The sequence below is a fragment of the Dermacentor andersoni genome, chromosome 7, assembly GCF_023375885.2.
Source record: "Dermacentor andersoni chromosome 7, qqDerAnde1_hic_scaffold, whole genome shotgun sequence".
NCBI lineage: Eukaryota > Metazoa > Arthropoda > Arachnida > Ixodida > Ixodidae > Dermacentor > Dermacentor andersoni.
Genome location: NC_092820.1, coordinates 168,085,767 through 168,103,231, shown reverse-complemented (window position 1 = coordinate 168,103,231; position 17,465 = coordinate 168,085,767). Strand labels below are relative to the sequence as shown.

The following is a 17,465-nucleotide window of genomic DNA, read 5'->3' as shown; positions in this document are numbered from 1 at the left end:
AATATTTCTGCATTTTTTTTTCAGCTCACTGTGCAATAATCTGCTGCAAATCTCCCAACACAGTCAGATACCCTGTGCTTTGCACAGGGTGCCACACGCAGAGGGCCCGAACCGAGCCAATCCTTTTTGAGGCTTTTTCTCAGTACCCCCCAAATATCCTGCAAACATTCAGCTAAAAAGGATTTCATTAATGTGATTTCATTTGATCAGATTTCAACCAGCCATGCCTTGTCAATTGCTTCAACGTTCCCTACAAACCACAATTCAGGAAAGCAATCAATGAACAAGCAAGCAAACTTTGCAAGCACAGTTATGTGTGACTTCCAAAACCAAAAGGTGGTTAAGTAGAGGCAAACTGTTTGCTGAGCTGAACCAGAAGATGACAACGCTGCCTTCACTTGACATTATGCTTCCACACTGCATTCAACACCTTATGTTGCACAAGTGCAAGGAACACCACCCAAATTAGACGTTGCTGGTACATAAGAGCTCGTTTGAAGCCATAAGACAAATCGTGTTCAGATTGCACACAGGCACATTCACAAGTGAGCATAAGAAATTTAAGTGATGCCGTTTACACATTTTTCCACAATAGGACTGGGTTATTGTTTACCATATGTACATGCAAAAATAACTGCCTAGCATACTTTTAGTTCTGTTAACGAAAAGAAACACTCAATTTGATTGGCACACAACAGCCATAACTGGGACTGTTGTCATCATCAGCGAGAAGAATGCAAGTTTCAGTAAACAGCTTTTTGGTTGTTGGGAGCCCAGTTACGAAAAAATGTGCCAAAATGGCAGCACATTTTAACTCACACACACAAGCATGCCCACACATGCCCACACACATTAGATCGCTTAGAAATCCCAATTTTAAGGGTATCCAGGCCCTCCACAGACACAGCACATCCTCTTGCTCTGCTGACTAAGCTACAAGATACCTGTTTTGTTATTTCTCTGAAATATGTATTATCTCGGTTCAACCGGCCTGCAACGAAGCCTGCAGGTGAAATAAAATGCAATGACATAAAACAAGGCACATGTGAGCGTGCGATAGGCTGTGATAATGGCCTAGGGCAATGGTGATGCTTGAAAGCACAATTTTTAGGCCAGATAACCAGTGCAGCTTGAGAGAGAGAAAATCATGCATAGTGGCATGACAATCACCTGCAAAGCCATTACACAAACAGGTACATGAATTGTCTCTCTCACTAAAAACAAGCCGACATACTACCCAGATAGAAGGCAACTTGGTAAGCAGAGACAAATGTTTTTAGGTGGGGGAAAACTGATCCAGCTACAAGTGATCTCAGGTACAGTGCAGTCAACTTATGATCATGACATCAGTTCTAATGAAAGATACTATCCAATAGATTTTACACTGGTCGTACACTTAATCACTAAAATTTACAGCTTGCTTCATTGCAAGCTGTAAAATTTGGTGATTACGAAAGCTGCTAGGGCTGCCACTGCCACCCTTCACCAATGCTTGGCAGGTGACATGGTACCTTCCCCAATTGACCTGTGCTGGCCGATTACCAAAGATTTCACTGACCTACATGTATTGGCCACAGAGGACACTTAATTTAATTAACAATATTACTTAGCATGCTCGTGTGAAGTATGAATGCACATACAATCAGCATAAATAAAAACAAACAGGAAGTAATGGATCAGAATGGCTGTTATGCGCAAGTATATGAAAGTGTGACGTGATCACCATTCTGTAACTAGTTTCTAAACAAGGAGGATTCGAAAGCGGACGTTGTGGTTTGAATTAGGCCACTGTTACAAATGCAGGTAAACTAGAAAATAGAACAATGCATAGTGGTAGCTTCGGAACTGTGTGCACCTGAATTTATGCTGCTACTAGAACCTCACATGTGCATTACATGTGCATGTTTTACAACTACATATACATTTGCTGTTGCATTGTTCCATGTGCATAAGCTCTTTAAAGCCTGCAGTCACATATATGTGTGGTCAACAGGTTTCCATGTTAAAAATATTATTTCCCAGTACCACGACCAGCACATACTCATTTGTAGGAGGAGCAGTGCGCCTGCTGCTCCAGTGCCAGGCAGCCATTTATATATTTGTACTGCACTATACTTGAGAGCACTGCATGAGTGCTGCACAAGCTAGCAGAGCGAGAGAGAGACTGTGGCCAAGCATTAGAAATCCACACATACACAGGGCAGCGCAAGCTGTGGACAAATGAATGCCGGAGGTTGGTGAAGCGGCCAGCAAAGCAATTACAGTTGAACCTCGCAATAACGAAATCGGCTGGGATAGCAAAAACATTCGTTCTCACGAGAATTTCCTTGTTGCGAAATGTGACAGCAAAGATGGGCAATGTGTTGCAGAACGAAACTTCACTGTCAAAATTCCGTTAGCCTACTTTGGCAAGCTTGCGAGGTATAGATGTTCACTGCCGACAGTGCAAAGTGCACCGCACGTGTCGACCAGCAGTGGCAGCACTGCTGTGGAGCAGTATTCTTGGTCAATTGCTTTCAGAGATGCAATCACTTTTGCGAGATTGTGTAATTTGGCACCAGGCGCAGAGCAACAGCACTCCACGCATGCAGCAGCATTTCTCCAACCCATGCTGTTGCCAGCAGGCGCCGCCGGTGCCAAGAGCGAAAGTGATCATATTTTGTATACCCGAAGGCAGTCGATCGAGATTACGGCCCCTTCGCGCCGAATCCGCATGCTAACCAGCATTATTGAAGCAAGGAATGCACATTCCCGGACGATTGCTCAATCACAGCCCGAACCGTGGCTCTTCGTGCTGCGACCGCCACCTCAAGTGCCATAAACAATCCCACGTCGGTGGGACAGGGATTTCCTTGTTTTTGCTGCATTTTTCTGGCCGAGACTCACATTATGCACTGCCCTAGGTGAGCAAAAACCTTCGTCACATGTCGGTAGCAACATGCTGCTGCTTCAAATAGGTGATCAATAAACAAGGTGGTGGCCATGACAGGTTTCGGCACGATCGCTTCTTGCGCTTAGTTGTTTTTGTAAACAAAAATGGCGGCACCCATGCAAGTGCAATGTGATGGTACTTTATGCAATTTTAGTGCAAAGAAATTGCATTTGAGCATGATTTGGAGCCTGCTAGCGTTGTGCGAGAAGATAATATGCAGGATTAGTGAAAATTTCGTTGATGCGGGATTGTAGTACAGCGACGTTTCGTTCTCTAGAGGTATGAAATGCATTGAATCTTATATGCGTTCTCCAGGGATATGAAAATATTTCGTTGTAGCGAGAATTTTGTAGTTGCACGATTTTGCTATCGCGGGCTTCAACTGTACCTAAAAAGAAAGTGTTCCCTCTGTGGTGCATTTCCCTTAGTTGCATGTGGAACACAAATATGGTTCTCAGGCAAGTGCAATAGCGATGATTTTAACAAACTTCATTTTACATATAAAAAAATAAGCTAAAGCAGAACTGTCATTACCAGCTCATTACTCAATCACACTGAAGAACTTTCATAGAACAGACGACACACAAATGAGGAAAAGAAACTGACAACGCAAGCCCTGTGTTGTGTGTGTCTCATGTTGCCCTTTTCCGTTCCTCCTATCTGTGTCGTCTGAGCTGTGAATGCTCAGCATAAAATGCAATGACTGATGGGAAGATATACTCATTTAAGAATCTATATCTTAATAGAAACATGACAAAAATTGCAAAATAGGAAGATTTTGAACCTACATATTGTTTGGCAAATCAGTTCTGCAGAAGCCCACAAGGTGGAGGAAGGTTCATGAAAGGGAAAAACATATTGCTTACACATTTGCAGCTTGGTAACAAAAGTACATGCCTGTAAGCTACACTCAATTATTGTAAGGCAATTCAAGGTCCTCAATTTCCTGAAAGGGCACAAATCAAAGCTGAGCTTACTACAGCCACTAGAGTTCTGGCTGTCTCTTTCAAAGGAAAGAAATTTCATGCACCTTAGTACACTGGTAGCCTTACTTCAGCATTCTTGAATTTTATGTATTTGAAAAGTGAAGTTGTTTGCATTCTTGAATTCTATGTATTTGAAAAGTGAAGTTGAAGTTCAACTTGAGGTTAACCCTTTAACTCCCAAGTTCTCTCAGAAAAAAGCGTAGGAAATTTGCCAACTTTTCAATTTCAGCTAGTTTACCAATTTACCAATTTCAGCTAATTAATGACCATTATATTCAGATTACAAAGATGCATGTGTAGTTCACCTCTCAGCCCAAGAAAAAGACATCCACTATAAAAAAGAGAATTTGTTCTCAGCATGCATGTAAGATTTCAGCGCAATTATCTGAACAGATGATAATGAAAGGAATCGAGAGCCTTGAGGAATGCTTTAAAGTGCTGAAACTGAAATGCACAATGAGAATAGAGTTAAACACGACTTACCCCCGGCGACAGTAAGACAGTTCTAGCTATATACAGTTTGTGCTTTTCATGTTTCAAGTTTTCAGGCACTGCAGATAACTGCGCTAATTTCACATTTTCGATACACATGCCTGCCAGAGAAAGTAGCATGCAGTCAGCTTGGCTGCATAACATCAAAGTCAAGCTGACACGCCCTCCAGCTCTGCTCACAGTCAGCTCAGCAAACTAGGCCCTCTGCTGTCAGCATACGTGTAGTGCGCACACCAGTATTCCCACTTAATGGCTGTGTGCAAATTGTAGCAATACAGCAACAACAAAAGCTAGCCTAAATCTTTGTCTTGATACAAACAGCGTGCACTCAAGAGTGTCAGAGAGGGTGAAGGAAAAGAACAACAAAGGTGAGAATAAAAGGAGGGATGCACAGCGCACCTCTTGCTGAACTTGGAGGAGAGCTTGCTGAAGAAGGACTGCCGTCCCGAGACGCTGGACGTGTCCTGCGACTGTTGGGGCAAACTCGAGCCGCCTGAGCCCGGTCCATTGTAGGTGCGGCGCGTCTGGCCGCTGTGAAAGGTGCTGCGGTTCACAGTCCCCCTAGGGAAGGGCCGGTTCGTGTGCGACGGCAGCGGGGACGCCGCCAGGCTGCCCTGCACGGCCCCGCCTCCGCTCTTGGCCCCTCCCGCACTGCTCGGGGTAGGGTCAAAGGGTAAGGGGGGGAATTGAGGGTGACCAAAACAACAGTGAGATCAGAACGCTTCTGAACTTTTTCACAACAAAGGCGCATGAAAAACAAGTGTCCAAATGAACTCTTTACAAGTAAAAAGTCGCACACACAAAAAAAAGAAAACCCTCCAAGATCATGCAAAATCCTCAATGCACATTTTCTCACAAGTACGTGTTTTTCAGCCTTTGCAATAGGAGGTATGTGCATTTAGACTGAGTTGGCCAGTCGCAGATACAACTTTAAAACCAGAGAGGAACAAAGCCCTACCTGCTATGTACTAGCAAAATGGAAATTTGGGCTGGTTGGCCTTGCATGATAACTGAATTGCAGCACTTTAGGCACAAGATGACCACAGAGACATACACACACAGAGCACTCTGTGTGTCTTGTTTCACCTGTCATGCAAGACCAACTATCCTGAAGTACCTAACTATCTTGAAGTAGCTACAGCTCTAGTTTGCGGGCTCTTGAAAATATGTGCGGTCTGATACATCCAAGACTGTCACTCAAATGCTCTTGCTGCTTGCTGGTACCAGCACTGTGTGTCTTGTTTCTTTGATCGTCCTTTGCCTAATGCACTGTGATTTACCTGTCATACTGTTACCCACACTGGATCCACCTGCTGCATATTAAAGTACTTTTTAATGTAGACTTTCGTCTGCAACCAGTTCAATGTGCTGCATGAATCTTAGAAGATGCCACAAGGCAATTAGAAGTTTTAGAAAGCTGTAGGACACAAAATTACCTTGTGGCAATTTGAATAAGGTCTAAAGTGCTGCAGACAACAACAGTTTTCCAGTTAGGGCTAGCAAGCGAGTCTGCTGGGATTTATTTCTCAGCAGCCTGGCAGAGCTCTCCCCAAGGTGCGAGAGTTCAGTGGAGTTGCAGCAGTCCAGCTTGCAGCCGGGTCGCGCGGTTTGACTAATATGGGGCAGCTATAGTATGCCACGATTACGTAGACTTGCTCATCTGATAACTCCACGTATCAGTGAAATAACCAGTTGAAATGCAGCTAAGTATTCCTACTCCAAGCTCCTTACTATGAGTTAACTGGCCATTTGGCATGAATAATGCGTTGAACTTCAGCTGCTTATGTGCAGCTCCACTTATAGGGGTCAAAACAAAAGCTTTGCAGAAATGAACAGCATAAGCAGAAAATATGTGGCAGAAAGGAAAAAGAAAGGCTTTGTTGCTGCAGGGCAACATAAAAAACAACTAACTAGAACAAAGGGTCTTCTAATGCACAAGACAGAACGTGCAAGCTTTAGAAATTAAAGTGGCTATGCAGTTAAAAGTGGAGAGTTGAATTTCAGAACTTCAAGGCCTAGCAGTGCGAGAAAGGTACAATTTGACCTGCAATTTTGATGACCTGAAGTTATATTCACAAGACACAACCTGTCTTGCTCACTTGGAACGTCATGTGTAATGAGATGCTCTTAAAAATCATGTATGTATACACAGAAAATAGTCACTATATTTGAGGCTAGTGAAGAATACAGACCACAACCTAGTTCTCATTCATGCAATGTTGCTACGTGTATCTACAACATAACACTGCATGCAAGGTTTTAGTCGGCTTGTTACCAACCATACAGAAAAAATTGAGAGAAACTGCAGTGTGGTTTCGAAGTTGATACACTGGCACATATTGCAGAAAAAACCACAGATAAGGTCAATAGCTAGTTCCATTCACACATTCATTCACACAAATATCCACACACAAGAACATTATTTAGCAACCCTAAAGCAATGTTACAAGCAACTGGAATAAAAACTCGAAGGCTTAACAGTAAGCTAACCTGCTCCCTACTCTGAAAGCTACACCCAAAAGTAAACCTGAGGGGGAGGGGGGGGGGGGTCTTTTTTGTGTGGCAAAATCATTTTACACACAGATCTAACATTCTTTTTAAAGCGACACTAAAGAGAAGCCCTTAATCAGTTCAGGATGATAAAGTATACTTTAAAAACTCTATCTTGGTTATTCCACAAGAACAGGTCAGTTATAAGAAGAGAAAATAATGCCCAAAGTTGCATTTTTAAAATTTCACATCGAAACGTGGTGCCAATATGTCACCGTGATGCAGCAGATATTATTGAGGGGGGGGGGGGGTTAGCGGCACAGCAAAATTTCTCTGTGCCCCAGTACAGCATTTATGTTCTTTAACATACAGTATTGTAGTTCATAGTTAATGATCAAAAATTTAACCAGGCCTGAGCTGACATCACAGAAATTCAAGATATTATGGAACGTTGGTGCAGCAACTTCAAAGCAGCGTCGCCACCTGTGCTTTTTTTTTTTTCACCTTTTCTGGCTTACCAAACCTACAGTCTTGGTTAAGAATGGCTTTGCTAATAAAGAGAACTAATAAAGCACAACTCATTTTTTCTCTTTAGTGCACCTTTATTATAACCACAGACCTATTGAGCAATAAAAACCAAGTACTGTAGAAAATTCCAAAAGAGCCAGGGAAAGTGCATAACATCAGATACCACACCAGAGAAGAAAATAGTACAGAACAGCTTGGTTGCAGCTTCCAAACATTCTGCTACAACATGCAAAGAGAGACCCCCCCCCCCCCAAGCAGAACCCAGAGAGCCCCTAAAAAGACCTGGCTAGATCCATTTCTAGTTTTGAAGCTAATGCCAGAAGTTTAGCAATAAATACCTGAACTGATGAAGAGTGACCCAATACAGCTTTATTGGGCCAAGGAATTTACTGTGATAAAGGCAGGTGTATCTGAATGCAGCAGCAGCATTATTGGTGATGCCACCTAGTAACACTGCAATCTAAACTTTCACACACTACAAATGTCTGTGTTGCACAACCCTTCTCTTCAGAAAACTACACACACTTTGAATACGTTGGTGCTGACATGCGTACATAAGCATATTAGTAGCATAATACAGTTGGCTAGTAGTACACCAAAAGTTGCATGTGCTTTGTTTGAACACATCCCACGAGGCTACCACCAGTTACTGCTGCTCAGGTCTAGACCCCCTTGCTATTTCAGTACATGCCTATACTTAAACATTCCAACCATGTTAAAACTGTCTGCAACCTTACTATGAATGACAGTCCCTGCGCATGACATAGCACAACATTTGGAAGCCCAACTAAAGCACACAACCACATGGGGGTGTTTTTTTTTTTTTTTTTTTTTTCACACGACAAAGAGGACAGTGCACAAGAGCTTCTTGAGGGGTAAAACTAGAGTGCTCCAAGCAAGCGTGACAGAAGATAACACAGCACAGTCACCACAAAGTTGACATACACAAAAGTACACAAGACCCACACACCATGCTGCGGGGAAAAAAAAAAAAGCCAGCAAAGGGGAGTGGTGCAGCTACGGGTTTCTGCAACACCTGAAGTTGCAATAGACAAAAGAAGGTCTGTGTAGTAAAAAAGATTTTAGAACATAATGGCATGTAGTGAACGAGAATGCACTGGAACACAGTTACAGCGATTCAGATGAGTCGAATGAGCCAAATGTTTATCATAGTGGCAGCTTTGTTATAACCTGAGTAGATTCAAAGCCATGCTACAGCTAACAACATTTCTTGAATGCTAAGCAAGATGCTTACAAGCCCACAAAAAATATCAGGGCTGCTTGTATCTACTATTAAGAGTTTTATTGAGTTGGATGATTTAATGCATTCAGTGAGAAACAAAAATTCACTACTTACAGTGCATTATCTCATACACTAACATAACTGCACTAGCACTATACATCACAGTTCCCTTCCTAATTCAAGCTACTTGCTTCAGCGCCTGACAAGCCTGTACATGTAGGGTCCTTCGTTTTCAGGTTTTATATTTTTGGAAATTCTTGAGGTAAAAATCAGGTGTTATTTTTTTAAACATTACTACCAGAGATAAACCTTCTTTTTCTCCTGTTTGGCACATAAACCGGGGAAACATCGGTGATTCTTCTACTAACCTTTACAAACAATTAACACAAGCAATAAATTTCAGAAATAAACTTTCTATTTAAATAAGCGAATTCACTAACAGTAACATATAATGGCAAAGAGAGCTGCTCGTCAATCATATGGCAAACTCATCTCTACAAATCCTCATTCACAGGAATTATTAGTGCATTTAAAAGAAACTGCATCAATCAAAACAACAGAGATGGGTTTGGCGATTTCTTTACTCTCTACACTTTTTAACAAAAAACACAAAAGGCAGTACACACATCTATGTTTCGCAGGAGTTGGGATGATTTGCCTTATCTTACAAGTCCTTGTTTACATACTTTCTATTTCTGCACCCCCAGTAGACTTATCGTGCCTTTCCTCCTTGTCTGCTGTTCTGTTTTACTGGTTTCCAGTATACACTCTTGCAACAAAATGTAATACCAACTAGACAAATGGAATACCATCAAGATGAATGAGCCACTCCTCTTTGAATGTAACAAAGTTCAGTAACCATCCTCTCAACGTCAAAGCTACCGTTTGCAATGCAGAGCAACGTCAATGCTCAGTTAATTCGTTTCCTAGCGCATTACCTCCATTTAAATGTGTGCGACCTGTGGGAAATGCATTGCAGTGCACCACTGTCGTATTTGTGCTAACGCAGCTACTAAACAGCCAAGAAGCTTTCGTTCACTCAAGGCCCACCAGGCGCTGAATATATTATATTTTTATACATGCCAGTTTTTGCTTTTGCGTTAAGAAAAAGAAACATTTATACCATATTCATATAATAATAATATTAGTAACATGATGCGTCTTGACCACTTGCTCACACGGGGTGGGCAGCGTTCATTAGTTTTATAACACCTGCATTTATTATTTTTATGAAAGGTTGAAGTTCAGAGTGAAATCGGGTTTAATGCAATTTTGATCAATCTTCTTTGTGGTGCAGAGATTAGGAAGCAGTGTTTTACTGAAAAACGAAAGACCCTATGTATATACCATGGGAATAAAAACTATTCGCATGTGCGTGTGCAGCCATTCATATGCAACAAATCAAAAGTAACTGCTGTCTCAAATCCATGATTAGCTAGACCTTCAGTGGACTGAAGACATCAAAATCCTATTCTGCAAGGTCATTGACTGGCCTCTAATATAATTCTATACCATCAGCAAGCACTGACCTCATTTTGGAAGTGGCTTGCACAAATAACTTTTTAATTGTGATTAAAGAGGGATGCTTACTCCTTAAATAAGCTCCAAGCAATCCGCAAAAGATTTGACAAGCTATTCCAGTCGAGACTCCTATAGAAAGCCTGGTGCCCTGAAGTTCAGCACAGTGCCACATCTCTAGGGCTTTGATAGGCACCTCGCCAGGAACACCTCAGGGATTGGCTTTGTTTTTTTCTTTCTCCAGTAATAAATGTTTCCCTCTCTCTCTCTCTCTCTCTCTCTCTCACTTGATATGACAAATGCTCAACAGCAGCTCTAGCACGTGGCTCGGCAAGCGCTCCAGTACCACAAGCAGTAGGTCTCCAATGTACATTGTAGTACTAGCACACATGCAGAACTAAGTTGATCCAAGCTGCGCTCGAATGTAATGTCTACGATCGATAGAGTAGGATGAAGTGGTTATCAATATGCATTTGACATATTCCAGTAAAAACTACTGCTGTAAAAAAATTTTTTTCCTGTCTGGTCTGTTTGCTTAAGATGCAAAATCTGATTCTGAATGAAAACTGGGCTGGTGAGAGGCGAACCACTTCTAGGTCAACTGTGTGCTTCAGATGTCCACATTGTCATGCTACTGAAGCCATAATACAGCAAATTAAACATAATGCTTTGTGACAAAAAGTTGTTTAGCAGGAGGTTTCAGGTGTAAAACGTACTTTGTCAACATGCCTCATGACTTGGGAAACCTATACCTAACATGCAGACATATTGCTGAAGGCGTAAAAATTTACACAAGCAGAAATTTTACTAAATACTTTCCTGCTCATCAGTTCGGGACGAGCAGTAGCTGAAAACTGGACCTCACCTCGCATTCTACCTCATCGTCTTCAACCTAATTTATGTCCACTGCAGAACGAAAGCCTCTCCCATCGATCTCCAGTTACGTACTTCCTTCTTGCACCAGCTGACACCATCTTATGTCTCCAAATCTTGTTTCGTCACACCGCCTATACTCCTCTGCCCCTTCTAGACTGGTTCCCCCTACCCTTGGCGTCCATTGTAAAACTGATAGTCCATTGGTTATCTGTCCTACACATTACATAAATTTCACTCAACTATAAACACACGAACACATGAGGTTGAGGTCAGAACTTTGTCCTCGCTCAATTTCTAGCTGTTGCCGACCTCACCTTTCTTGATAAGGTTAAGATGAATTTGAGGTTGAAATCGAAGGTCAGAACTTAGTGAGGTTGTCCACCTTTGCATACCACATTCTGCTTCACAGATATATATATATTCTTGAACTGCTGGCACTATTGGCTCATAAATTTGAGGCTGAAGTCGAGGGTCAGAACTTAGTGAGGTTGCCCACCTTTGCATGACACAATCCCCTTTACAGATATTTATTCTTGAACTGCTGGCACTATTGGCTTTTCCAGAATAAAAGGTGCGGTCTTAGGCCAGTGACAAAGCATTGCATGTGCATCAGTTATCAGTTAAAGTCTACTGGGGTGGTATTCTGGAGCAATCACTTTCAACAATATCATCGCTTTTCAGAGGTTCAATGCGATTCACAACTGGACAAAGACAGCGAGCTTGGCAGAGTGCCAGGAAGGCTGTTGGCCACATAACACTAACACGTCCGGTACCTAGTCGTGCAAAATTTAGCAAAAGTGATAGTGTCCTTGAGAGTGACTGCTGGAGAATACTGCACCTGTTCTCATCACCTCGTTCGGACTGTGATTACAGGAGGGTAGAAGACCAAAAGTAGACTAGGCATCAAGGAATGTGTGTTACTCTTTCACGGCAGAAGCATGACGGTGCCAAGCAGGTAAAGGTTAGTCAGTGCCAAGCAAAAAGCAACCAGCAGTAGGTTTGTCCAGGCTACAAAAGGTCCCCATTACCATATTGGTCCATTCTGTTTGGCTGCAATAAGCCAACGACAGAAGTTGCTTGTCACAAAGCACTTAAAGCGTGCAACAGATTCGAATAAAAATTTGGGTTTTTCTTTACGTGCAGCAAAAGCACAAAACATCAGAAAATGTCAGCAGTAGTAACTGCAGCACAGCGGAGCAATTAGGTTGCCCATAAAAGCCCTCTAACTTACGAGTGAGTCAAACAATGCTTTTGAGCATTGGGAGTTCTTGCAACAGTGCAAAAATAAGCTGCTTGGTAGCAAACTGGCCTTTGGTGGCCTCACTTAAATTATCTAAATTAGAATATCATCATCGTTGGCCCATTTAAAGTTCACAGCAGAACTTTATCTGACATGAAATATCATCTACCAGTGTTTAATCTGAAGTTCACAAAGCCATCTCCCTGCCTCTTGATGGTGCAGCTGTAATTTTCCTTTCTACCAAAAACTAATAGCGCGCCCTTTCAAAGATATTTTGCGAGAGACCTTTGCAAGCCCAGACAAGCATGCAATTAAGAGCCCGAGGCTAGTGTGCACGCTGCACCGCAAGTGTGTGCTGCTGTAAAAGCTTGCTGTGCTGGTTTGTGCTGCACAACAGGCAGTGCATGTGAGCAGATGCTTTCTCTTTCTCTCGCATACACAGCAGACTAGGAGGAGGGGGGTCATCATTGCATCACTAGCAGAGGCAGACACAGAGTAGCCTGTTACCTGGGCTTATTCACTGGCAAGCGAATCTTCCAATGGGACAACAACGAACCGGACCTGGTTTTTTGTCTAACCTCCTTTGCTTCTCTAAAACGGAAGAAATAAAAAGGGAAGAAATAAAGGACGAAAGAAACGAGGTTTGGTACAGGCAAAGGTACAGTCGAACCCGAATACAACGAACGCAGATGAAACAAATTACGCTATATATCAAGCACACAAAACTTCCAGACTGACATTTGTGTGACATAACTTTCTAGTAATGAAATGGACACTGAACACACCGAATTTGAGGCATCTGCTGCAGGCGCTGGCTGCTTGTACACCACAAATGCAGCATTCAGGATAGTATTCCTTTTTTTCTCTTTTGTCTTTTCTTTTCCTTTTGCATGCCTACCTTCTTTTTCTCTTTTGAGCATATGTGCACGCAAGATAATCATAGGGGTACCACACTGTATCACAGTATATGGCAAGCTGACACTGAGGGAAGCGGACTGCACAATCTGGCACATTAAGACTGACATTGTTATCGACGCTGACAAACAGAAACGACGCATAATAATGTTTTCAATAAATGAATTCCTCGTTTGCTTCCTTTTCCACTGAAGATAAGAAATCCGTATACAATGAACGCATTATAAGATGCTTGTTCAAGTTTGTTATAGGCCAGTTTCATCATCATCACCATCAGCCTATTTTATGTCCACTGCAAGGTGATTGGAGATCACAGACCTCTCCCTGTGATCTCCAATCACCCCTGTCCTGCACCAACCGATTCCAACTAGCACCTGCGAATTTCTTAATTTCATCACCTCACCTAGCCTTCAGCCGTTCTCGACTGCGCTTCCCTTCCCTTGGCACCCATTCTGTAACCCTGATGGTCAACTGGTCATATAACCTACGCATTACATGACCTGCCCAGCTCCATTTCTTCTCTTAATGTCAATTAAAACATTGTCTATACCCATTTGCTCTCTGATCCACACCACTCTCTTCCTGTCTCTTAACGTTAAGCCTAACATTCTTTATTCCATCGCTCTTTGCGTGGTCCTTAGCTAGTTTTTGAGCTTCTCTGTAGGTCTCCAAGTTTCTGCCCTGTATGTTAGCACCGGTCATCATCATCATCATCATCATCATCATCATCATCCTATGTTAGCACTGGTGGAACGCACTTATTGTACGCTTTTCTTTTCACTGATAATGGTAAGCGTCCAGTTAGGATCTGACAATGTCTGCCGTATGCACTCCAACCCATTTTTATTCTTCTGTAAATTTTCTTCTCCCGATCAGGGTTCCCTGTGAATAATTGACCTAGGTAAATGTACTCCTTTAGAGACTCTAGAGGCTGACTGGTAATCCTGAACTCTTGTTCCCTTGCCCAGCTATTGATCATTATCTTTGTCTTCTGCATATTAATCTTCAACCCCACTCTTAAACTCTCTCTGTTAAAGTCCTCAATCATTTGTTGCAACTCATTCCCAGTGTTGCTGAACAGGACAATGTCATCTGCAAATCGAAGGTTGCTGAGATATGCAGATGCCAGTTTAGGTATATTCAACTATTTTTAGCACATAAGCTTGTTTGTTATAACTGGGTTCGACTGTACAGAGCCAACGAAAGGCAGAGAGCAAGGTTCCTGCACTGGCAGATATGAGCACCGCTACCTGCACAGTTGGAAAAATAGGCACCACAACACAAGACTCGCCTGCACTGTGGCAGACGTCAAGCAGCTTCGAAAGCGGGCCCAAGTTTCAGCACACAGTCTCTGTATGCAACCCTCTTCCTACACCCTTGGTTCCTTGTCAGTATGGATATGCTAAAGACAATGCAAAGATGAAGACAGGGGAAACAAACACAGCGCTGACCTGCAACCAACATTCCACTCTGCAACAAGCATACCATACATATGCTTACCCATGATTTCTTGGTATTGACACTGCAAGACCCCTTTCCCACCAACACATCACTTAGTCACTTACATACCATACTATCATACACTACTACCATCTCACAAAGCAACACGAGTTAGGAAAAGAATGAAGAACAAGCTTGCTGCAAAATGAAATTTGTTGCAGATCAACGTTGTGGTTAATCCATTTCTCCAACATTCGTCAACTTGGCATTTTCTTTTTTGATGTCCGCGCAGTGGCTGACATCCCAAACTCCAGCACTTTCCATCAGTACTATACAGCCCCTTGCCAACACAAATTTCACATATTGCAACAGACCCAAAGAGTGACTAGGCGTTAGGTAGCATACACAGGCAATACACAAAGAAAAAAAAATTAAATAGAGCAAATAAAGGGAACCGGTAAGACTAAGATTAAACCAGCTGTGCCGTAACAAGCCCGAATTGCCACACTATTCTCGCCTTATAGATTTTGCTATAATGCTGCAATGAGTCTAACCCCTCTGTCAGACGGATGAATTTAGAGTCATTTGAAGGAAATGTGAAGTAATGTGCCACTAAATTCACCCATGTGACTAAGCTATCACAGACAGACATGAGGAAAACACAGGGTAGACAACCAACGTACAATAGTGTACCACGTCAGACTGCTTGGAATACCTGAGTGTGCAAGTGTGTTACGAATGTGCAAATGAGAAGATGAGTGAGTACAAACAAGGGCCACCACAGACGAGCACAGAAATAGTAAGCTGCGGGCTAGAAGCAACGTGCAAGCAGCCACATGCAAGACATTGAAGGCACAACGTTCTCCCAATATTCCCATGTGCAGTATATGACGAAAGATGGGGCAGGGTCTTCACAGAGAGCTTCCACACGTGGCAACAGTGCAGCAACGTCGTGAATCTTGGCCTGACTTCAGCCATAACGAGGCCAGGAATATCATTTCCATAGACACTGATCACAACATCAGCCCCCTACATTCTTTGGCTATGTGGGCTACAAATTAAAAGGCAGCCACCTTCGTTTTTCTTTTGCAGTTTCTTCAGCCTTTGGACAAATGCTCACTCTAGTGAGAAGTTTAATATTCATTTTTTTGTCGAGTCACTACAATCATTTGCTAAAATCTATCAGCAGTATCAACTTTTGACTTCTGCTTCCACTTCAAGGTCCCTGTTGGCAGTTTTCGAGACCACTGTTTCTGAGAGACTGCAGCAAAAAGGACACAATGGCTGTTTGGCTTGATGCAACTTTGGACCTCTCACAACGATTCCGTGCAAGAGAAGCTTCAATGATAACTGCATGCTACTGACATCATGATGGTCCATCATGTCTTCCATATGTCATGGGCTTAGTGTTCCGTATCTCCTTTCTGTCTCCTGCTTATAGTGCAAACAATACTATTCAGGTGCTTTCTTTGACCAAAACACTGCTGTTTTCGCTTTGCCAGTGAGAGTACTCTATCTCTCCCGATTGCTCAGCTTAGCTGGAGTGTTGCCACGCATGAACGAAGGTAGAACACCGTAGGGCAGGGCATACTGGGTGGGAGACAACACCAGGGTGGTGACGAACGGGCATATACACTCGTGATGTGTGGTGCGCGCATAGTGGTATACCTGGGCGGCCTGAGCGGGTCGGAAGGGCAGAGAGGCACCAGGTCGGAGGAGCGGCCGGTGCACGACACCGAGGCCGACTTGGTGTGACCTCGGGCTCGCATTGGCGTCGCCCCGCCCCCAACCTCCTCCAGCAGTGAGCTGTTGCTGTGGTGTGGCACGCACCACGGGCGGCGGGGAGGGGTGGGCAGCAAACGTCAGACACACATTCGCCTTTGGATGTCCAAGCGCCCAGTTCCCTTATTACCCATTCTTTTTCTGCCTTTCTTTAACAGCAGGAGCAACGAACAGCCAGGGGCTTACAAAGTCAGTCAAGCTTGTTGGTTTGCAGTTGGTATGGTGAACAGTGCAGACGACGATGTGAGAAAGACAGAATGAGTGCACCTGTGTGACTGCTCGTCTCTTCTGCTGTCTGCATTGTTCGCCACACACGTGGCAAGGTCAGCTACAGCAAGCAACACTCAATGGCAAAGCAGCCACTGTTCATCTCCTAGACGGGAACATCACACGCAGAGAGGCAGAACAGACTGAGCAAACAACAGCTAGCAAAACTGCTCCTCGAGTTGGGACTGCATTTCAAAGCTAAAATTAATTAAATCTATCCCATTGCAGCGTACACTAACTGGCCAAGGAAGGAAAGCAAATATGCAGGTGTTCTTCAGACGACTGTTTTCTCACAATAAAGTAAAGGCAGCCTTTTGTATTTTATGTAAACAGCGCCGGAGAATTGCTAACCAAAGCAGAACATTCAGTGTGACTACTCATTTCTCTATTCTGTGGCTATCGGGGATTATGAAACCAAAGGGCTCACCATGGCTCACAGCTGCTTGCCACATGTGTGAACAGTAGCTGTGAGGCAGCCGATCTTTGCTTCCAATCTAATGTTTAGCCATTCATAAAACTCATTTCAATAAGATGAGAGATCAACCCTTCAAGTGTAAAGCCCAATAGTGCCCCATAGCGAAATGCAAATAAGTGTAAGCCCAATAGTGCCCCAACTGATAAAAACGCCAGACTGCACCCTTGATTTGTCAGGGTATGTGAACATGGTTGGTACACCTTTTTTTTATAGTCACACTGACTGGAATGGGTAATACTTCTTCAAGGGAAATAACTTTAAAGCTGTCAATGTTAAAACAC

At 43.1% G+C, this 17,465-nt stretch overlaps 1 protein-coding gene across 15 annotated transcripts in view; it reads right to left on the bottom strand.

Annotated features, from left to right (window-relative positions):
• LOC126533064 (MAP/microtubule affinity-regulating kinase 3-like) overlaps positions 1-17,465 on the bottom strand; it is a 153,362-nt gene that overhangs the window by 8,455 nt on the left and 127,442 nt on the right. For 9 of the 15 annotated variants that reach the window (XM_055071743.2, XM_055071744.2, XM_055071741.2 and 6 more), the window contains 3 exons: positions 16,329-16,472; positions 4,810-5,061; positions 3,721-3,741 (listed from right to left, as the gene is read on the bottom strand). In XM_055071743.2, the coding sequence (XP_054927718.1) occupies positions 3,721-3,741; positions 4,810-5,061; positions 16,329-16,472 (417 nt within the window). Of the gene's footprint in view, positions 1-3,720; positions 3,742-4,809; positions 5,062-12,812; positions 12,897-16,328; positions 16,473-17,465 lie in introns of all 15 variants that reach the window. The other 6 variants (XM_055071751.2, XM_055071746.2, XM_055071750.2 and 3 more) reach the window with 3 other exon arrangements.